The sequence below is a fragment of the Engystomops pustulosus genome, chromosome 6, assembly GCF_040894005.1.
Source record: "Engystomops pustulosus chromosome 6, aEngPut4.maternal, whole genome shotgun sequence".
NCBI classification, from domain to species: Eukaryota; Metazoa; Chordata; class Amphibia; order Anura; family Leptodactylidae; genus Engystomops; species Engystomops pustulosus.
In genome coordinates this window covers 156028865-156051858 of record NC_092416.1, presented here as the reverse complement: position 1 = coordinate 156051858, position 22994 = coordinate 156028865, and the positions used below count along the sequence as shown (strand labels likewise).

The following is a 22994-nucleotide window of genomic DNA, read 5'->3' as shown; positions in this document are numbered from 1 at the left end:
GGAGTGAAAAATGGACATGAAAAAACAGGAAAGGGCCCGGTCCTTAACCGGTTAAATTCTTTTTCTTACAGTCCTGCTGCTACTAACACGCATAGAGGTATGGTTACACGGATCTCCAGGGCCTATGCCTTACACTGCCTGCAGCTTTTCTATGGTTAAAACGGCTGATAGACTCTTTTTTTAATGAGGTCTCAATTAGAAAGAAGCAATAAATGGGGTGTTCTGACTTATAAAGGAGGCCACAAAACTAGTATGAGACAGTCGGAGAGCCAGAGGGTTCAATCAACGTTATTCTTCTGGGTAATTATATAGTCATGTGACTATAGACAGATATGAGATGATGGCGCCACCTATATGTGTATATGTAATGAAATGTAAGCAGGATAAGATGCTGATGTATAGTGAGTACAGATCATGCTCCATCACTGACTGCCACCATGTTGACAGAAAGTAAAATATACGTTTAAGACACTGTGGTCAGGGGTGGTGAGGGGAGCTTATGCAGGGAAGTCGAAGGAGACCCATGTTCTGGGAACTGAACATATAAAGCCACATCTGGCAGCCATCTGTCCGGCAGTGATACATTACAGCCTCCAGAAATCTCAGCCAGAGAGCAATGACCAGGATCATGTCACACTCTGCCTTGGAGTGAGACCCCCTCTGGGACAGGAAGACCACTCCCCAGTGTAGACCTACCAATCTGTGTGATATTTCTCATACACAATCACTCCAGTTCTGTCCTCAAGAGCAATGATAGAAAAGAGAAACTTTCAGCGTGCACAATGTACGTGACATTAAAAAGTGGCAGTCAGAGAAGAACCCGATCAGTGCATTGCTCCATACATGACGCCAGTGGCTCTTTACACACTAGTGGGCTTCCTGGTATTCAACCTTTAACCCCAATATAAGACTTTGGACTTCACATCATGGAAACCACCAGGTTCTCTCCATTCAGATGAGCGGCGCCAAAGGGGCAGCCAAAGATGTGGCCACTGGACAATACAAGATCAAGGCAGGCACAGTTCTTATAAAGGCAAAGGTTTAGGGTCAGATAAAAATCCAAGGTTAAAGCACAACAACTTCACAGGAACAAGAAAGCTCAGGCACCTTCTTGTGTAAGTGACTTAAAGTGATTATACCATGTTATATTGTTATTTTCTATCCACTGGATACAAATCTGATTGGTGGTGGTCCAAATGCTGAGACCACGCCAGTCACGAGAAGAAGGGTCTCATTCTCCCTAATTGAAGGATAAACAGGTTGAGCATAATTCCTGTCATTACATTTATTAGTAGGGGAGCAGTTTCCAATGCTCCGATAGTATTGAAGGGCGCTGCCGGATGCATTCTGTACAAGCCGCTCCATCAATTAGTGAGAATGGAGACCCCATTCAGTGGGTTCCCAAATAAACATGAGTTAATCTGTCCAATGGAATCTGTCCATTTTTCAGGCATCAAATCTTCTCCAGTTTGTTTTGGATGAATCCTCTGTCTACGATAATAATATAGGTCTAACGGATCTAGTAAAATGTCCATTCATGTCAATAGACCTTCAGTGGTTTCTGTCAGTGTCCAATTTTTCCAACTTCTCTTATTATGATTTTAGTGCAAGCAAAAAATTCCAAAAAAAATTGGCTATAAGAGATAAGACCTTTTTATAAAAGCTCTGTTATATTGTAGAGGGGCATGTGTACCAATTTCCTGGACAAATAGAGCAACATCAGACCGATAGAATCAAAAAAAAAAATTTGCAGAAGGTTCTAAGAATGAAACTTTTAAGGATTCACCCATCTCTAGTCCCAGTGAATGGACCCATCACCGATAGGATAGAGGATTGCGGGTAACAATCCAGCTAGGAAAAACTCCTTTAAATTGGTGCTGGAGACTGGCTAGAAGGTTAATAAAATCTTAAAGTGGCAGCACAGCAGCTATGGCCACTGCTACTAATAAATCTACCCGATTAAAATCCATTACCGGCAACTCAGATGCTGATGACTTACAGGAAGTTACTGAAGATCTTATTCCCAGTGATAAGCAGTGTTATTAGTGACCCCCCCCTCCGTGTCTGTGGTTGTCACTGGAAGGAGACGTGATGTGACATCAAACCAGCATGTGTCCATATCTCCGGCAGACTCCCCGGCCTCCTTTGTAGCCTCTTCACTCATAGGGTGGAGGCAGGAAGCTCACATGGAAAAGCCCTGGAAGAAGTAGTTCAGTAGGTCATGTTTATTGCCTGACGCCATGACCTGGTTCTCAGCCTCGGAAGGCAAAGTAAATAACGTGGTGGCGCTGCGAATGCTATAGAAGCGGGAATAATCTCAACCAGATGCCCATCACAAAGTCGCTTATATCTATTGTACATTGGATGATACTAACAGCCTCAAATCCGGAAGAAAACACAGAGAACAATGGCCGCTGTGCATTGGGGGTGTCACAGATCATTATGTTTGAAGGGACATATTTACAGGAATGATTCAGGACTGGGCACAGATTCGAAGTAATTGAGCAATTAATAACATTTTAGAATAGTTTTCACTACAGAAAGGGAATAATGGCCCAACATGTGAGCCTCAGGGGTGTAAGTAGGAGAGGCAGGGCTCCATAGCAGACTTTTGAATCCCCTATTCCCTCAGAAAATATGAACATCCTCCATTCTTTAGTGTGTCAGGGTGACCCTTTAAAGGGATTTTCCAGATTACTGATAACAAGATATGCGGTAGTGACAACATGAAAAGCATATGAGACTGATTGGCTGTATTAAAGGGGTTTTTCAGCTTATTTATATTGAAGATCCACCATGGGTCATCAATATCACATCAGTGGGGTCACTTTTTCAGTGTTAATGCTGACTTCCAAGTTTAGGACCCCAATTGATCTGACATTGATGACCTATCCTGTCCTAGAGAAACACGTGTTGTGAGTAACATTCATGGTGCAGATTATCGACTCATCTAAAAGACCCCAATGCTCATAATGCTGATCCCCCAATACTACTATGACCACTTCCTCTATCCTTCTCCCTGTATTATGGCTTCCAATGATAATGTTTCGACCACTGCAGCAGTGATAAGCAGCAGAAGTCACATGTTGTGTCAAAAAATCATTGATACAAAGATTTTTTTAGGTCTATTTTGAGATTTTGGTCAAAAGTTTTGCTAGAGAATCCTTTTTAAGTTTACAATGATGAATTTTGGATAATCTTTTTGGGATATCTGCTTTCTGTGTTTGGAACGTTCTGTTTCGGTTTACATTGAGCGGCACATATTGGGAAAAGATGTGTCAGTATCACGTGCGGGGACATCTGGTAGCCCTAAACAGCTTGTAGTCCAGCATGACACACACTGAAGTGACCCCTTAGGAACATGACTGGGGGTGAATTGGTGTTGATTCACCCCATGCCAAACTGGACTTAGACCAGGTTAATAGAGGTTCAATTCCAATAAAAAAAAAATCAGGATATGCCCTAAAATGTGATTTACTAATCTCAGCACACAAGCAATTTCATATTCACCAGAGACCATAATCCAAAATCAATAAGATCTGATTGGATACTTCTGAATTTGTTGGATCAGTCCCTAATTTAGAGCGTCTTGGTAAATTCAGACACATCCCGCTCTGAAAGGGAGCATGACGTCCTTCATATCACCTGGGTGTGTCCTACTGGTCCATAAGTGGACCTACATGTTCCCAATTTACAAACTTTAAAATAAGTAAGAAAGGGATAAATACCAGATAACCTAGATTGTAGGTTCCCCATCTCGGGTACATGTACCTATGCCATGTGTGTAGGAGGCACTTATATTGTACTAATGCTTTGCTTTTCAGGTGCCGGTTACTTTAAAGGCGATGTCAAACCACATAAAATATTTTAACTGGCAGTGGTTTGAAAACAACAAAAGAGGATCCTTAATCCGGAAGTAAAAATACTAGCTGAGGCATGTAAAATTAACAAAAAAAGTACTATTCTAAATGGTAAAACACAGGCCAGCTGGCAACCTTAGGCATGGCCGCTGAGCGCTCCTGTCCTTTGGATCAGAACAATTGGGGGGGGGGGTTAACCTTGAGACGTGTCAAAAGTTCTATGAAACTATACCTAGACTTTTCAGAAGGAAGTCACCAGATTTTACCCCACTGAACTTCCAGCCCCCCTCAGATAGGAGATAAAAGGTCCTTTCTAGAATTCCCTCTTTTATGTGAAATCCCAAACATTACTAAAATCTCCTCCAAAAAAAGGTGTGAAAATGAGCAGAGAAGAGTCATTTTACCTGAGATGAGTCAAATTTAGAAGCTGTAGGGAGAGAGTCACTTCAGACCCCCCTATCTTTGCTGCTATAGTACCTAGGAACATCCTGCCTGTGTAATTTTAAAGATATGAATCTAATCTTTAAGATTGCATCAGACTTGTGGTTCTGTGAGCTACAGGCGTATTTTGCATTAGGGAAAATGTGAGACAGAATCACTCTCCCATTGAAATCAATGGGTTTCCTCCATGTTGGTCAAAATCCATATAAAAAAGAGCCTAATTTTCAATTGTCAAATAACGTGTATCTCCATACCTTCTGTTGGTTTCCTAGCAACAGGAAAACAAAAATGATTCATTCTAAAGGATTTCCTGATGGATAATTACAATGGGAAGTCACATTGGTTACATGTCAGATGAAAAGTTATGTCATTTTTAGGTAAACCAGTGGCAAAAGTGCTCAATGTAAATCCTCATGGGAAAGCCTGGCAGCAGAATATGACCTGGTGCTCAATGCTGGGTCCAATACCATTTTGGGAATCAGTGGCGTAACTAGAAGGTGATTGGCCCAAGTGCAAAGTCTGTGCCAGGCCCGCGACTACAATGTATGGTTCATAGTACTAGTCTTCTCATATGGGAAAGTGACAAATGATGGGCCCCCTAAGCCTCTTGGGCCCAGGTGCAACCGCACCCTCTGCACCCGTGAAAGTTACGCCCCTGGTGGGAATGTATCCTAAAGAAGTGGTTAGAAATGTAATACTTCCCTTGCAGAGGAGGCCGTGGAACTCCCCTCATGTCATGGCAGTGCAAGGGTTGATAAATATTAGATAGGTAGAGGATAGACAATTGATATATATTAAGCCCATGTGTAGTATGCGGCTCTTATATGATAAGACACACGTCTTGTTGTATATTTGATGCATACTTACAACTGACTCCTAGAGAGATCCGCATTTCCACACCCCTCATAGTCAGGAACTGTTAGGGGCGCGTTCACATGAGGCGTTGATTCATGTTTTTTGATGCGGTTTTGACGCAGAAGCAGTGGAAATACAATGTAATGTGATCAACACTGAAGCCTTTGGAATGCGTCAAAAACGCATTAAAAAAAACGACGCATCGCATCATGTGAATGCGCCCTTAAGATTGGCAAAAAACAGGGGGGGGGGAGGGGGGGTTGGAGTGTATCATAGGTGCCCATGCATTCCTAAATAATGCTAGTCACAACGCCCCCCTTCATGTAGCTTTGATAAATCCCCCCATTTGTGCAAATGCAGAAGAAAAAGATGCAAATCGATGGTTCGTGCCCTTTTCTTAATAAAATTGGTGTTAATATATGACCCTTATAGATAGAGAATAGGTACATAGATATGGGATAATAAATCATTGATGATAGATACGATAAATAAATAATAAACACATAAATGATGTTTAAAAAACGCATCTAAAACGCAAGTTGGAGGTGGTTTGGCCAAAATGCATATTCGTTGCCCATTGATCGCATGCGATTGATTGGAAACTCACATGCTTTTTGGGCCAAACCCACTCCCTCTTGCGTTTTAAAACGCGACAGAAACGCCACGTGGGAATGTGGCATCAGTAATTTTCTATAGTGCTGCTCTGGTATACGCCTGCATGCTATACATGAACACATACAGATACTACATTAGACTCTAGGCAGCAGTTCACACTTGTCAGCAGTCCCCCCCCCCCATCCGCGCCGTGGCCCCGCCCCGCGTACCATGTGACAGGGGGGTGTGGCCGTGTGTCTGGCCGGCGCTCGGCTGCAGCTCGTGCTCAGTGCTCGGTGTGTGCTCCGGGGATCGCGCCGCCGCCTGTGCCCGGGGGTGATTGTTCTGTGCAGGTAGGTGGGCGGCTGTCCCGCCATGCACCGCGCTGCCCGCACCCTATGCATGTATAGGGAGGGGGCCATGCTCTGCATGTTAGGATGCTGACCCTATGTTTGTGCAGGGGATGTATATAGGGGACTGATACATTCATTACATTCAGCGAGGTTAACCCATTCATCCCCAGTGCTGTAACAATAGGGTATAGGATTGGGGGGGGGAGCAGGGGGGGTGACATATGCTGATTGCACAGTATAGTCATAGTATGTATATATGTATCATTCACATGGTGACGTCATCCATACAGTGGCACCTGAAGTGGCACAGCCCCAGGTACACTACGTCACCTCTTATCCATGATTGCAATGTAATATTTACTACGGCTGATCCGTTATTCCCCCGGCGGACATGAGATTATGCAATATTAGAGGGAACACATCAGTCTGCAGCTGCAGCACGCCAATCCCAGGCCCATTGCAGCAGATGTCTGGAGACCTGCACCCCATACATGGTCCACAGCCCTGATGGGGTTAAATGCACACATATATATATATATGAATATCACCTGCAATGAAAAGTGACTTCCGCCTAAACCTGTGCACTCAGCAGTGTAATGATGTCTTCTGCAACCATAAACCAGTTCTGGAGATGTATATCTGTCATAGGTAGAGCTCGGGGGTACGGGATCTTAGCACCTGCAAGACGCTGGTCCGGATTCCACAGGACGGGGGGGGGGCTTGTCGTACGCAGATAGAGACGCTCATGAATGTATAATGTGACTGGCAGGTGCTGGCTCTGGTGGGAAAATGATTAAATTGTACGTGCAATTTGCACGCAATCCGATCTGTTGTAAACCTCAGAGCTGCACTTAACCCTAGTCCCTTGGTTAAGGGTTGGAAAATCTCGGCAATAAGTAATGGAGGTGATTGATTGGAATATTGATGGATCACGTTCCTGCACCCCCACCCCCCTGTTCTGTAATATGGCTGTCAGCGCTATTGTGAGTAGCCTCACACCTCCATGGCACCTACACCGCAGTGCATGGGAAGCTTCTCTGCAAGCTAATGAGCAATGGGGGTCCTTTAATAGCTGCTTCTATGTCCCCCCCCCCTCCCCCCCCTGCGATCAACGAGAAGGGGGTTCAGATTGTATCTGCTGAGGGTGTTCGCTACATCAGTTTCCTGTTCTGTGAGAGAAGACACAGAGACATCACCCTCCTCGTCCCCCTCCTCCTCCTCTTCTCCCTCCATTCTCAGATTCTCTCCTGGTTAATCTCTTTAATCTGCCAAAGACTCTCACACACACATCCTCCTGGAGATCTGTCTGTCCTGTAACCTCTTCCAGGTCATGCTGTCCTGCCCTATGCTCTTGTGAATGGGCCCTGGTCCTCGCCCTGAGTTTGGAGGTCACTAAATTCCAAATCTGCTGTTTCCTGATATGTTTTATTATGGTTACTTTTATACTTTTGTGTTCTGTTACGTGACGCAGAATATAAAAATTTCCTGGAAATACTTGAAAAATGTGAAAGCTTTCTCCAAGCCTCCATTCAAACTGGTACAGCTAATGAAATACGGATTGCATTTCAGACAGTTACAGAATTGTGGTCCCTTTAACCCCACATAACTTCAGCCCTTTAAGTACGGTAGTCTCATGGAGAGACAAGTACTCCTAGTATAAAAGGGGTATTGGAAGTCCTGGTCCCTGGGCCATATTTTACGGACTGAATACACCAGTCTGAATGGTGCCTGACGGAGTGTGTAGATTGGTCTGGCTAAACCAGAGTTTCCTGCCTGGGGATTGTTGTATTACATGGCAGTCATGGTCACTCTGAGTCCTCGGGAATAGTAGTTACGCCTGATACTGATTTAAGGGAAAGATAAAGCAAAGGACCTCTCTCTGATAATTATCCTGGGGTACATTACAGAAGCTTCATGCTGTCTGATATACAGACAACATGAAATCCCAATATCGTACCGGCCAAAAACGTCCCAGCAATGGTCCTGTTCCAACCTACCAAGGCCCAGCTTTTGTTTTTCCATTATTGGTTCTAAGTGGAAATATAACCCTATAGGTGTGCATAATAAGCAGAAGATGGAGCCAGAAGGGGCTTTTATGATAAGGCTCATTTGTGTAATTTTAAAAGATGATTTTCTCCAAAACTAGGCCTTTAGTATTTCAGGGAACATTCTCAACCGTTTAAGTGCCCTTGGTGTAAAATACTGCATCCATGTGGTAGATTTAGTGTGAGTGAATGAGGGTGAGTTGCTGTCTGACAGCTCTCCTCTGGGGGACTCAGCAAAACATTGACTAGAAAAATCCACCTACAGTGTCAGAATGGGGTCCCTTGGGCCCATATGATAGTGGTCACTCTGGGCACCCTCCACCAGAATAGTAGCCTCCAAATTGAGTGGCCCTTTGTTGGACTATTGGGTTAGAGTCTTGGCCCCAATAGAGAATCCTCTGGTTGGCCAGTCCAACACTGGCCACCTAATATCCAAGAGCTGCTTTGAAGGCTAGGTCAGTGTCATATGTGTAGAGCTAAAACTTCAGAGAAGGCCCTGACCTTGTTCTGCCAGGGGGTTGAGAAGCTTTGCTGGTCGAAGGTAACAAAACATTCTGTTGTATAACATCCTTGAGGACACATTGCTGCACCTTTTGGGTGACTAATTCTTGGTTCAGTGCAAATGTTGTCTTTCATCAATGTTTATAGGTTCCAGAAACCATCGCATGGAGATATCAGTTCCCTCACAAATTGTTGTTAGGACTTGATATGTATTTTTTTCCTTTCAGCTAAAGAGATAACATTTTTAGAGTAATATAACATGTTCCTGCAATGTCAGTGTCCTTAAGTCAAGATCTTGACGTACTGCTCTTGTAGAACAGGCTTAGTCACCTTAAAAGTTTCCTGAGACCACAATCCTTGTAAGTCTTACAAACACACTGAAACTTCTGTTAGAAAAGTAGTTTCACAATGGCTTCTGGTCAGAATTGTTGCAGCAATGCACGCTCATAATTTGTGGTATATATTGTGTTTTACCTAAATAAGATCCTAATATATTGAGGAAGGAAAACCTTCTTCAAATAATATTCTTCCTTTTTTTTTAATGCCAGCATCTAGTTATGAGTGGAGAGTGTATGTTCCTCAAGAACTGACATGTAAACAATCCTAGAAACTTCCAGAGTGGATATCCTAAAATTGTGAAATAGTCTAACCCAATTATTATATGTATGGTGGCTCCAAGGCCCAACTGAGGAACCACTCAATGGTAGGTTGAAATGCTTGTTAATATGGAACCATTGTAGTCTCACCATATGCTAAAAACATTTTCTCTATGGGAAAATCATTTTGTACTTTTGGTTCCATATGGCAGCACATGCAGAGCCTTCAGTTGCCTCTTAGGACCTCACTGAGGCTTAGTTGGTCCTACACTTTATAAGCTCTTCACTGCTCCTCATTTCCTCTACAAATACACACCTGGGGACACCTCTAGGCACCGCTTATCTCCTTTAAGACCAAAGAATCGGGCATGTTGTCGACATACCCCATCGTAGGGCCAAGTGAACTCCAGGCGAATATCCTGTAGACATCAGATGGGGAGTAAATCCTACAAATATTATTGTACTTAGTTGAACACCATTTAGCTTTATATGTACAGATCCGGGAACCAAAAATAACTGATGTCTATATATAAACCCTATTGATATTTTAAAAGTGTATAAAGATATTTCTAGTAAAAATAATTGCCGCTTTAAGCTTAATCTCAAAATCAAGCTGATATATATAAATTTGAGGACTATCATATCTTGTAGATTCTATCTTTTGTACATGGAGGTTGAATCTAGACTCTATATATTCTTCCAAAAACCCGATCAGATCCCAGGAGAGGGGAATAAACAAACTGCTTCCCTTCTCCACTTTTTGAGCCAAAATCCCTTTGAGCTATTGTTGCCCAAAATCCGGTTGTGTAAACAGGCCCTAACAAGAAGCTTATGTTGTAGTTTATAGGGTACCTGTGTTTCGTTATGTGGACCATCTCCTCACTACTTCACTAGGGTCACCCCCTTTGTGCAGTTCTGTAGGATATTTTTTTTCTTTTCCCATCCACGTCTGGTATGTATGAGCTTGTGTGTGTGTATATATATATATATATACATACAAATAGCACCGCTACCTCCGAACACATGTTTGCATTTAAATCTATAAAGTTTCACAGGCCTGTATAAGGAAGTGATAAACCTCCCTGGTGTGTATGTCCCCTCTCCGCCTACGTGTTCTCCCCCCAAGGACCTTTTTATTCTTCCTTCCCTAAGGCAAGCCTCTCCTTCCTTTCCTCCCCCAGCACAGCCCCACATCCTCTCCTGGACCAGCTGGCGTAGGATAACGAAAGGTCACCATTGTTGGTCTTTAAAGGGTGCAGCTCTCGGCCTGGTACTTGGGTGCCTATAGCAGGAAGAGTTGTGTGTATTATAAAGCGGTCATCCAAACTAGTTTTCCTCTGTGCTTTAACTATTTACCATCAATACAGTATTGCAATTATTTAGTCCTGGCAAATCCTTTAAAAACCAGGAATGTTTCTGATAAAGCGACGATCCTTGAGGCCCCACTGGGTTAAACTCATAAATGTTGTATATCTGACAGATGTACACAACCCCCTCCAAAACTATAAATCCTGTTAGAAACTTCTAATCTTTTTACAACTGTAATGTTATGGTCTCACGGCTTAATTTTGACCAGATTCTGCATCAGAAAACAGCCGTTTAGCAATGGGAGATATGTTCTGGAACCTAGCAGAAAAGGTTTCCCAAATAAAATGTCACTAGTGGGATTTTAGACACAATTTCATGCAGAATTTTTGGGCGTTAAAATACGTCCCTTACGGTGGTCTAATTCTTCTATTTGTGAATAGCTATTCTTTGTACCATGTCAACAAACACTATATGCCACTACTTCTCCTACTTGACATCAGGCCGTGTTTGACCATTTTGAAGATGTTCTCTAAGTCCCTCAAACCTCTTCTACCCATAAACCAAAGTAATTGGATTGGGGCAAAATCAATATCACTCCAGCCATAGGATGAGCATGGAAGTTACTTGATATCGCTGACCATTAGGTCACAAGGGACACATCATCACTTGATACCTTATGGTCTGTTGTTTCAGATAGGACCTGCCAACACCTTACCCAAAAGTGTCCCACTTTTTTTATACTGTTTTAGCAACAATTTTCTCACATGTCAGAGTGGCTATTACTCTGCATTGTCCTTATCCGACATCTTTCTTTCCTGAGCTTAAAATAATCCAGCAGTATATTTACAGCTCTCAACATCTGGTCCTACCTCGGCATCATCTCCTCACCACATCCATGACCGTATGGTGCATTTAATAATGTATTAGGCTGGCTGCTTCCACAAAATACTTTTCACGTCATAGATAAGATCAGTGGATAAATCTTTGATATGTGTTAACGTCAGAAAAATGTAATGGTTGGGTGTTTTAATGAAGGTGTATCTCCGAATTTATCTACAGTTTGTCAAGTAGTGGCCCGAGGAGACAGGAATTTGGCAGCAACTTGACGTCACCATCTCCTTCCTTGGCATTTGACTTGATTGTATGGGGATTGAGGGCGAGGTTATTGCAAACTATTCACCTCACCATTGCCCCAAACACTCCTGAAGAGTAGGCTTCTTGATAACCAATATTTGTCAAGGATTTGTTGTGACTTGTGGTTTGTCAGGCTTGTTCTGAGAACTGATATTGGCATGAAGCGGCCTGGTCTCTTGACATGAAATGAGTAAATATAACTGCACGTATTGTGCTCGCAACCATCATTACAGTAACTGGGCCAGGTCACATTATCTGGTCATGGGAAAAGAAAAAGTTACCACGGGAGACCGCACAGAGGTCTATTGCAGTACAGCACCTCATGGAACATTGTATATGCACATTGGAAAAAAAAATTTTTTGTCCCCTTACAGCTCCGAATTACAAATCGTGCAATGAGGTTACCCAAAGTTAGTTTTAAACATTGTTTTTTACATTTTTTACTTTTTAGAGAGGTGGTGATATAAATCTATGGTCAAGCTTCAAAAATGATCCAAAAGAACTCAAAAGGCAAATTCTCGATTTTTCTTTTTTCCCTCTTTTAGAGAAAAAAATTTCTTCCCCCAAATCTAGCAGCAGAATAAATACATCCGATAACTTAATGATTATTGGTATGTTAATCTTTTTATTCTTGACTTCTTAACCATCCTGTCTTGTAGGGACCCCATACCGTGGCACCTACAATCTATATGCCTCTATAGGGTGCGTCTCTAAGGTAACTTGAGGTACATTTTTGAGCCTTTGCATAAATTGTATGGCACAGTTTGGCCCTATAGTAGACTACAGCGGATTGTCGCCAGAATTTCTTGGGGTACTTTCACAAAAGCGTATTGAAAAATTCTGTAATCTGCCTCTCAATGATTTGTGGCGGAAGCTTTTTTGGCGTTTTTGTGGCGTTTCGGGGAGAAGATAAATTCTTTGCATCAAAATCTGTATGATTACTTCCTAGACATACACACAGTTTGCCATAAGTGGCAGCCTATAATCTTCAGCCAGGCTGCAGAATACTATTGTTATGGTTATACTGCTAATTGTGAATGTATTTTTTGTAAATGGATTTTTTTTCTTTTGTACATGTCTCCTAGTCACGTAAAGCTCAATGTTACAGCGCAGGGCATTGTATGCTTTAGAAAGAGACCAGTGTCAGGCCATTAAGAGGGGCATCACCCCCTCCTCTGTCCCCCCTGTAGGGAGATAACATGCGCTGGCTCCCCTCTCTCTGTAGTCTCAACATAAACAGGAAGCTCTTAACATCTCATTCGTCTGTCAAACGAGGAGCTGGGTGATGGCAAAGGGGTGCGCACCCGCCCTCCTGAGCCCGCACAGAGAGCACCGCGCTGGAGGCACTGGCCTCCATACAGAAATGTCAGGATAATTATTATCAAGGGTATCATACAGTCTAGTAACACCGTGTCATTTACTGCTAAGCTGTTAGGGTTTGCCCACAGCTCCGCCATGTCATGCTTCTCTTGAGTCCACTACCATTCCATTAGCAACGCTAATTAAGTCCCAGAGGGGGGAAACAAGAGTCCGTGTTTATTCTACACGTATATTTAATAATCTTTAAATCTTTAATATTTGAGGTAATTATCAACATGTAACTTGTAATTTTTTACTTGTATGAGTAAAAAAGGAGAAAAGGCTATGGTGTGACATATTTGATCAAAATGGCGCTAGAGAAATGGAGTCCTTTCGGGAGATTTATCATCAAGTTTCTGAGGTAAAACTGTTCTAGTTGCCCATGGAAACCAATCAGAGCTCAGCTTTTATTTCATAAACAGCTGTAGGGAAATGAAAGCTGAGCTCTGATTGGTTGTCATGGCCAACTAGAACAGTTCTGCTCTAAGAGACTTGTGATAAATCTCCCCCCTTGTGCACTTTGGAAAAGTTTGGATTCTATATCTATAATGTCATATTTGTGTGACCCACTAGACTATATTCACACAGCAGAAATCTCTCAGGAAAATTGGCGCCATTCCATAGTTTCGGATAGCTGCAAGCCTTAGTTATATGAATGGGATCAGATGTACAAATCTTTAAAAATTGACTGTGACTTTGCCTAATAAACTAGTGATAATAATGAACAATAAAAATAGTTCTTATTATTCTCATAAGTAAGTTCATTATTATTTTCTTAATGGATAAACTGAGTCATTGCAGCTGCACGTACAGCTACTACATGAGGCCTGGTTTTCCATAAAGAAGCCATCTTCCATCTTAAGCAGCCATATTGGTTTATATAAAGGTGCCCATACACGTGGGATAAATGGCAGCTTAGATTATTGTATATGGCATTGTTTTTAAGTGTTGATGTAGACTGTAAATACTGAGGATATGCTGTGGTGGATTTGAGGTAAATTGACAGTATTTTAGTATCTGAACTCTCCAGACGATCCACATATAATACACGGAAAAACCCTGTGTGTCGGGGTAATCTGGAGCTAGTCAATTTATGACGCTTGGGTTTCACAGCATATTTTATCCTTTGATGGTGATATCTGAAGAAAAACCTACATCAAAACGTCTCATAGATGTACTGAAAGATTTGTAAACTGATCTTCTGTAAGGCTATACAATGTGGGTCATCTATACGGCACCATCTTGTGAAAAATGGCCATAAGGAACACCACATTAACTTAGCTTGTAGAGAACCTTGTGTGACTGTCTTTCGGGACTCCATTTTGGGCTACAGGTTAAGATAACGCATTGTACAGGCCAAGATTTGAAGACTAAACTGCAATATTAGAATTCACCCAAATTGCCTACGATTTTTAAGCACCTGCTAGCCCCTGTTTTTCGAAGACCAAATATTCTAATATATAGACCCCATGACCATAGGCAGCTTGATAAATTGACCCCAGTATATGTGTGAGATATGGCAGCAGTGTGCTGTAAAAGGCTTTTATCATAAAATAGCGGGAGCCAAGGTCATGGAGATGATCCCAGAATAATCTGCTTGCGGTTTGCAGAAACAGGTAGTGGTCAGATCTCGTAGTCTTTCTTTACTTCTTTTATGAGATCATCCGGCCGCCCTTGGTCTAACATTGTCCTCCAGTTTTAAAGAGCTTGGTCATCTAGATTTAAAGGACAGAATGGTGCATTTTATTACGTTCTGTGTTATGCCTTGTACATTTTTTTTTTTACGCGGTTAGCCCCCCTCCCCCTCTCGTTACTTAAGATCTGTAGTCTTCCTTCCTCTGCCATGGTGTCTTGTCATTCAGACGCACTGTATACACATCAGCGAGGAGGCCTCGCAGAATGCTTTGTTGAAGGATCTCATTTAGACAGAGCATCTTCCTGACATTAGCCAGGAAACCGCCTGCTCCTTACATGAAGGGGAATGGGTGGCTCGCCTCATTTTATTATAAACGTCTTGAGGAAATTCATGTCATTCTTGAAGGTTCAGAGATGCTTGTAGTCATTGCTTGGCCCAGTCATATAGTCTGTACATTCGCACCCTGGGGGCCTGTAAGGTGTCCTTTTCACCATAAGAGGAGACCAATGCTATAAACAAAACTTTAAAATTGGGGGCCTGGTACATATTTTGTATCTGGATCCAGCAGCTTTAATTTTCACCTCTGTATAAAACAATTTACAGAAACATGGTGGCTTTGTTCACACAAAATTATCCGCCAAAACTGTAAGGGACTATAAAGTGATTAAATGGAACCTGTCATCAGAAATTGGTCTAACAAACCACTACTAGTATATTTTCAGGCAGCGTACCACCGTCTAGTTTTTGTTTTTCATGCTCGAGTGTGGTGGCCTCATCCAGAAAATCAACTTTGAAGTGAGATGTAAATTGGTTGTATAAAGTCATGGAGGAGGAGATTTTAATACTGAAGTCAAGCTTTCTCTTCCTCAGAAAGCCTCCTTCACTGTAATTGATGGTGCTTTATCCAGAGACATAACTAACCAGATCTCCTGAAGTCCAATGCATGATGTCAGAGAGTTCAGAGTTAAAACACTTTTTTTTTTTTGGATGATCCCATCACACTAGACCATGAAAGAAACAAAAACTAGAAGGTTTTAAGTGCTTGACAATATTCTGCTACTGGTTTAATAGGCTTATTGCTGATGACAGGTTTCATTCAATATCATGCATGAGATTGGTTAATTGATGTTTCGGTATTCAGAACCATCAATGACAGTAAAAAGGGCAGAAGATGGAGCTTGATTTCAGTGTTAAAATCTCCGCCTATACAACCAATTTTCATCTCACGTTAAAGGGGTTGTCCGAATTTTAAAAAAAATATATATATGTGGCCGGGAGCGGGCTGACTAAAATAATAAAAGCTGAATGCAGCACTGATCCGGCAGCTTTATTATTTTAGTCAGCGCGCTCCCGGCCACATATATTTTTTTTATCAAAACTCGGACAACCCCTTTAAGTTGATTTTCTGGATGATGCCACCACACTGGGTCATGAAAGAAACAGCATCTCCAAAGTGTTCAGCTGCTTGGCAACATACTGCTAGTGGTTTATTAGGCCAATTTCTGATGACAGTTTCCCTTTAATTTCTAAAACTTAAGAGGCTCCATTGATCACTAGATCCACAGTCATGCCGCTTTACCACCGCATACCTCCTGGCGAATCCAAAATTCTGTCCAATAATATCCTTCCATATGTCTTCTATCTTATCAGCAGAAAGAAGGTACTTCCCGATCTCGCAGCATATTATAAAAACGACCATATTTACATTCTCCTGTTTTTCGCATCTTATAGACTCCAGAGGGGCGGGTGTAGGACGCACACCACATGATGGCAATGTTCACCCTGACCATTAGCATGCAGCAGTGATGACAACACAAGTGAACTTGCACTTCACTGCTCAATCTGTCTTGGAAATAGTTAAGTTTTTTTCTGGGGCACATGTCACGCAGCCATGACTGATGTTTCCTGTGAATTTGGGCAGATTGTTGGGTCCTGAAAGAACTTTGGCAGGGTGCGTGTGCATCCACGGAGATGTGAATCATCAGCATTGGACGTGACGGAGGATGTGCTACACCTAATGCTTTATAGTTGTCTCATCTGGTGAAAGGTGGAGAACTAATGGGGAAATCATTTTTGGGAATAGATTAGAGGATAAGGAGGGAATTACTTCACTGAATACTCTTGGCAGCTGTTAGGGTTCCTAGGTATACGGTGGGCAGCGAGGGGCGTAAGAGTGTGTATATGTATGTATAAGACTCCAAAGTGTTCATTTTTTTTCTGCGTTGTCGTTGCATCTGTTTAGTTGATATATCAGATCTTCTACAGATTTAAAGTGCAGTTTCCTGAGCTGTCTCCACCCCGTGACCACCCTCAATTTGCGTTTCAGCTGTTCCCAACCACAAGGCCTACAACTACTAAGAAAAAAGTCATAGTATAGGAAGTGGGGAGGGGGCGGATGCAAATCTATGTGCTTGACAGTATGCGGAGATAACTCGGTGTGAAGAATGTTAATGCTTTGCGGTTCCTACATTTTTAGGGTTGTAAGGGTCTTCTGTGAGAGGGGTATATTTTAGGATTCCCTCTTGTTCCTGCAGATCTCAGCCTGCCGGCTATCGCCACACCCTCATATTATATTGCTTAAGGATTAGTCTTCCTCTTCGCTTCCTCCATGTTTCCTACCTGATTCATGCCCTGTGGTTTCTGGTCCCTTATCCTTCTCTGATGCCCATTATTGATGCCCATCCTGTCTCCCTTCTATTCTGTCTGGGGTGGCTATATGCCAGCTGGGTGCGCTCGTACTGTAACAGCAGGGATTGGCATGCAGGGCAGCTGCGGTGCAGTCTCTTACATTACTGCTAGAGGTCTGCTTCACTGTTTTTGATATTTTTGTAAGAACCTCTATATTCTAAATCATGGGGCTTCTGGCCCCCGTCATAAGAACAGTGATAGCCGCACCGAGCCACTTGCTTCAGCGGTCACGGGTCCTTTACTTTTAGGCGGTAGGGTTCTTTAAACTCACAATGTCAACAAGTAGTGATGTGTGTCTGCCTTGTGCACTTATCTATGTTACTTGGCAAAAGTACATCCGTCTCCGTTCATCTTCTATTGAGTTTGGCTCCACTGTATAAAATGTATCTCGTGAAAGGAATATGACGGTATCCGTAATGGTTGTTACATTGTAGTTGCACATACCATAGTGTAACTCTAATGATCATGGGTTACACAATTTTTGATATCATTCATCCCCTTCTTTGATGATCCAATATTACCCAGGCTATTGAAATCTACCTCCACCCCCCCCCCCCCCACGCTCTCCTCCTTACACCTCTTCTTGGTTTATGTTCTTTTACATATGTTCGTAGCGTTCAATCACTGACTGTAGTGGGAACAAGTCAACATTACTGAGGTTGCCAGTGATTGGTCGCCTGTACATAGGGATATTGGGAAAAACTAGTGAAGCAATGGATGGAAGTGATGGAGGATTGGAGATTGAATATTACTGCCCCGTATAGGTTATAAAATAATTAAGATGGCTGGACAACACCTTTAGCATCTGGATATGAGGGCAAATATATTGCAGAAGAAATGCAGGCACAGGCTTTATGTTCTAGTATATAGATGCTTTTGTGTTAATCTTTTTGTTGCCACCAACTTGTTTGTGCACTTAATAACCTTCTCCCACCTCCCTTGGTTACCTAACACTGGGCACTCTGCAGATTCATGTACTACTGATAAGGAGCCCTGCCTGGCACAGATGTCATTGAGAAATGTGTGTAGTCACCATGTACTAGAGGTAACCTTCTCCTTCTTTACTCCACAGTAATTGAGGACACCCAACCATACGCCGCCACCATGACCGACATGATCAGGGATGCCGGGGTGAAGCAGCCTCTTCCTACCAGGGGAGTGGGCGAGAAGCCGGCTGCAGATTTCGGATATGTAGGGATCGATGCCATCTTGGAACAGATGAGGAAAAAGGCTATGAAGCAAGGTTTCGAGCTGAACATCATGGTGGTTGGTATGTACCTAGTGATGCTGCTCAGTGGTTTCCCTATGATGCTGCTGCACATGTATGTAACGACAGGCACATTTTCTATGTACTGCAGATGTAATTTAAATCATTTGTATCACATTTCTCTTTTCACCCATCCACAGGTCATCCCAGTGTGTTTTTCAATTGTGTACATACAGATCACCCTTATGTATTATGCTGATATGGGCATTTGTAGATCATATGGATATTTTTACCACTTACATTGTGAAACATGGGTTTAAATTCACCATTGATTTTAATAGGCACAGTGCAATTCTTTATTTCCCCTGCGGAGGCACTGCAGGGGAATCAAACACCTGCTCTCGGCATATTGTTGTATTAAAAAAATTACTTAAAGTGTAAGCAAGCCCTTTTTCCTGTCAAAGTATTTTTAAATCATACCCTGCAACCCATGTCAGAAGCAACAGCCAGTTTTATGTTTTAGAATGACCGCTTGATGTAAAGCAGTATTGGGTTAGTTACATCCATTCATCTCTCCAATTGATGCTGTGATTTCTTGCTGGGGTAGATGGGAAAGACAGCTGCATCAATCCATCATATGACCTATAGCTGTGCATTAACAATTAACTCGATAGAAAACCAAAAACTTGACATTTCCATAGAACCTAAAGTTATACTCAGAATATCGATGCCTGGAGAACTTGAAAATTTTATGTTATACATTTGTTGAAAATAATGTATATTTTGTCCTTTTTATAAATTTGCTTAAAATAATGTACGTTTTGTCCTTTTTTTTTTCCTCCTCAGGTCAGAGCGGGCTTGGAAAATCTACATTAATAAACACCCTCTTCAAATCTAAGGTCAGCAGGAAATCTGTACAACCCACAGCCGAGGAGCGAATCCCCAAAACTATAGAAATTAAAAGCATCACTCATGGTGAGATTTGGGTTAAGTTGTGGAGATTTTGGAACAAGTAGAATAACATTTCCTTTTTAGCAGTCACATAATTGCACTTATTACCATTATACATGCAGTATGTAGTCATGGTCTGATCATTTACTTCTGGAATATGTCTTTTTGGAGTGGAAGGGGGGGGGGGGGTATAATCAGCCTTTCTCCGAAACATTACAATTATTCCTGCATAATGTTCTGATCCTAAACTGGTATCCTGGGATTTTCTTCCAGACGTTGAAGAGAAAGGAGTGCGGATGAAGCTGACTGTTATCGACACTCCCGGGTTTGGAGACCACATAAATAACGAGAACTGGTAATGGAAAGAATGTGACGTTTGATGTAAATACTACATAGTAGCATGTTAAAAATCTTGAGCTAAAACTTATAGGTACCCTGAGGTACAGATTGTAATTTAGTCCAGAGCTGAAATCCTAATTCTGCTGCTTGGCAGTGGAAACACGTAACAGGCTCGTTAGGTTACCACGTATGCAACACGTTGGAGTACAAAGTTTGATCTGGCAAAGAATGCCCAAAAATGTAAAGGGGTTGTCTGTGGTTTTTAAAATTGATCACCTATCCTTGGTATAGGCAACTTCATTTTCACAGGCCAGGAAGGAAATGTACATTTCATTACTTGGCCTCGTTCCGTTCAAGAGAATGAGGTTCAGCTGCAATACCAAGCACAACCACTGCACTATGTATGGCAGCATCTCTTCATTTAACTTGATCCCAGACAACCAATTTAAGGGTACAGGCAGTCCCCTACTTAAGGACACCCGACTTACAGACAACCCATAGTTACAGACAGACCCATCTGACCTCTGGTGAAGCTCTCTGAATGCTTTACTATAGTCCCTGGCTGCAATGATCAGCTGTAAGGTGTCTGTAATGAAGCTGATAATCCTTAGTCCCATTACAGCAAAAAATGTTAAAACTCCAATTGTCACTGGGGCCAAATTTTTTTTTTTTTGTCTGGATTTACAATTATAAAATATACAGTTTCGACTTGCATACAAATTCAACTTAAGAACTAACCTCCTGTATTCCCATCTTCAGTATTTATGAAATAAGGATATGTCATAAATACATGATGGTTTATTCGTTGTGTAAGGGGTGGGTTTTCTTAGGCGGGAGGGGGGGGGTTATATATTTGTAAAATGCAAAAATTTTAATAAATGACTTGATTAAATAAAAAAGCATACTACATGATTGAGTACTGGTCCCACCTCTAGGTCCCACATCTTTATCAGGAACCGTAGTCTACTGACTGATCATGGGGGTCCGAATTCGTGACCAGTGGGGCTCCCAGCAGTTGGACCCTCATCAATCAGCTTGTTATCCCCTATCCTGTGGATAAAAGTATAATGTGCAAACTTGGTATAACCCCTTCAAGTAATAAGACTATAGATTGTTGATGCTATTTAGATTTGTATGAACGTGATGTACAATTTAGATTATAGCTATACTGTTCCCTTATTTATCTCGTTAGCTGGCTGCCTATTATGAAGTTCATTAATGACCAATACGAGAAGTATCTACAGGAGGAGTTAAACATCAACCGCAAGAAGCGAATTCCCGATTCCCGGGTCCACTGCTGTATATACTTCATCCCAGCTACAGGACACTCGTAAGTGGCGGATGCTTCTCCTAAATCTGCAGATATTTATATTCCCTATTTACAGTCTGCTTTAAGGTCCAGAGCTGCCTTAACCATTCTGCAACTTCAGAGCTGGAATCTTTCAATAATATGTTTTTTTTCTAAATTGTAAACTTGTACACCAGAGATTTTGCTGTAATCTAAGCTAGGGGTAAGAATGGCTCCCTACATTATTAAAGGAAGATGTCTAGGAGAACATACAGTGCAGTGGGCGGTCCTACTAAGTGATTGACAGCAATGCACACTCTGAGATCTGTCAATCACTGAGTAAGACCACCCACTTGACAAATAAGCTCAGAATTGTAGCAACGCATAATGAATTAGTTCCTCTCATGTAGAAGTATCAGCCATCAGTAATGCTGCATACTTTGCCAGTGTATGGTATTGGTTTTGTATAACCTTTTATGAATTCCTATAATTTATTGGTTTGTAGTAGATGAAGACCTGTCACACCCTAATCCTGCTATCTGAGCTTGTGCATTGTGTTTATGGGGTTACATTAGACAGATTGTGGTTCCTTGGCTGTATGTTGAGCCTAGCACATATTTCCATTCTGCATAGCTGGCTCTCTACTAATGTGTCTGTCTCTGCCATGTGTTCCCGGCAGACTCTCCCTGCATTGACTATCCCTTCATAGATTTATTATTGGCCATTCCCTTTAATTTTGTATTCGTACTGCGGCTTGTATAAAACGGTGTAAAAGGGGCATCTAGCGACTATTTTGAGCAATGTTACCTATAGATATAGTAATTGACCCTATCGATACGGTGACAAGGACATTGAATGGTCAGCTTTCCCAATATGAGAGATATGGACTACACATGAGAATATGAGACATGTGAGCTACAGACAGACCTAATGGAAGCACAGGCCTTATATGGGGAGAATTCACTGTACACAGGTGAGTCATATAGTCATATAGGTGGCCGCTTCATCCATTGAGTGGCATGATCAGACCAGGGAACAACACAATGAAAAACCTTTATAAGGAGGATACTCATTGGACAAAACAAGTACCTTGATACACACCCAACACTTCCAGCTGGGCAAAGGAATTTCCATATTCATGGAAAACCCCTTTAATTCTAGATCCTTAAATGAAAACAATCACACTTGGCCGAGCGCTTCCACTATACCAAGAGTTAACTCTTGGCTCACTTACAGCTAGATGAATCAACCCCTAAGGGGAAATTTCGGAAAAAGGAGAGTTTTATAGCGCTTCCCAGATTGATTTTTATCTCTGTCGCCAGGAGACTGTTCTACTTTGTGTGACTTTATAGACTGTAGAAGGAAGATTTATTAATCTGGCATCGCTCTGTTGTTTCGCAGACTCCGGCCTTTGGACATCGAGTTCATGAGACGCCTGAGTAAGGTGGTGAATATTGTGCCTGTCATTGCCAAAGCGGACACCTTAACCCTAGAAGAGAGAGATTATTTCAAACAGAGAGTAAGTTTCCAACCTTGATGGGGGTAACCTTTGACTGTGACACAGGGATTACTGTGTGATGGGGCTAGAAAAGTTGCATTGATACGCATGACCTATCACTCTGGTATATATCCATAACCTGGACCCCACATTGATGAGTTTCCAGCTCCCTCCACCGCGTTGTTGTGGTGCGAGACGTTTGGTGCAGCCTCCGATTGTGACTCATCTCCTTTTTAAATGAAATCAACCATAGATCCAGGCACCGAAACTGTAGTAATCTTCTTATATTTGTCATCCATAATCTTCTTCCTACTAAAATGAACTTTTAAAATGAAGCTAAT

The 22994-nt window shown here is 42.0% G+C and overlaps 1 protein-coding gene across 4 annotated transcripts in view; it reads left to right on the top strand.

The window, feature by feature from the left end:
- The window catches only part of SEPTIN9 (septin 9), a 143159-nt gene that overhangs the window by 107566 nt on the left and 12599 nt on the right, over positions 1-22994 (top strand). For 3 of the 4 annotated variants that reach the window (XM_072111987.1, XM_072111989.1, XM_072111988.1), the window contains 5 exons: positions 18443-18640; positions 19424-19552; positions 19802-19883; positions 21060-21197; positions 22557-22674. In XM_072111987.1, coding sequence (XP_071968088.1) covers positions 18443-18640; positions 19424-19552; positions 19802-19883; positions 21060-21197; positions 22557-22674 — 665 coding nt within the window. Of the gene's footprint in view, positions 1-5951; positions 6104-18442; positions 18641-19423; positions 19553-19801; positions 19884-21059; positions 21198-22556; positions 22675-22994 lie in introns of those variants that run through there. The other variant, XM_072111990.1, reaches the window with a different exon arrangement.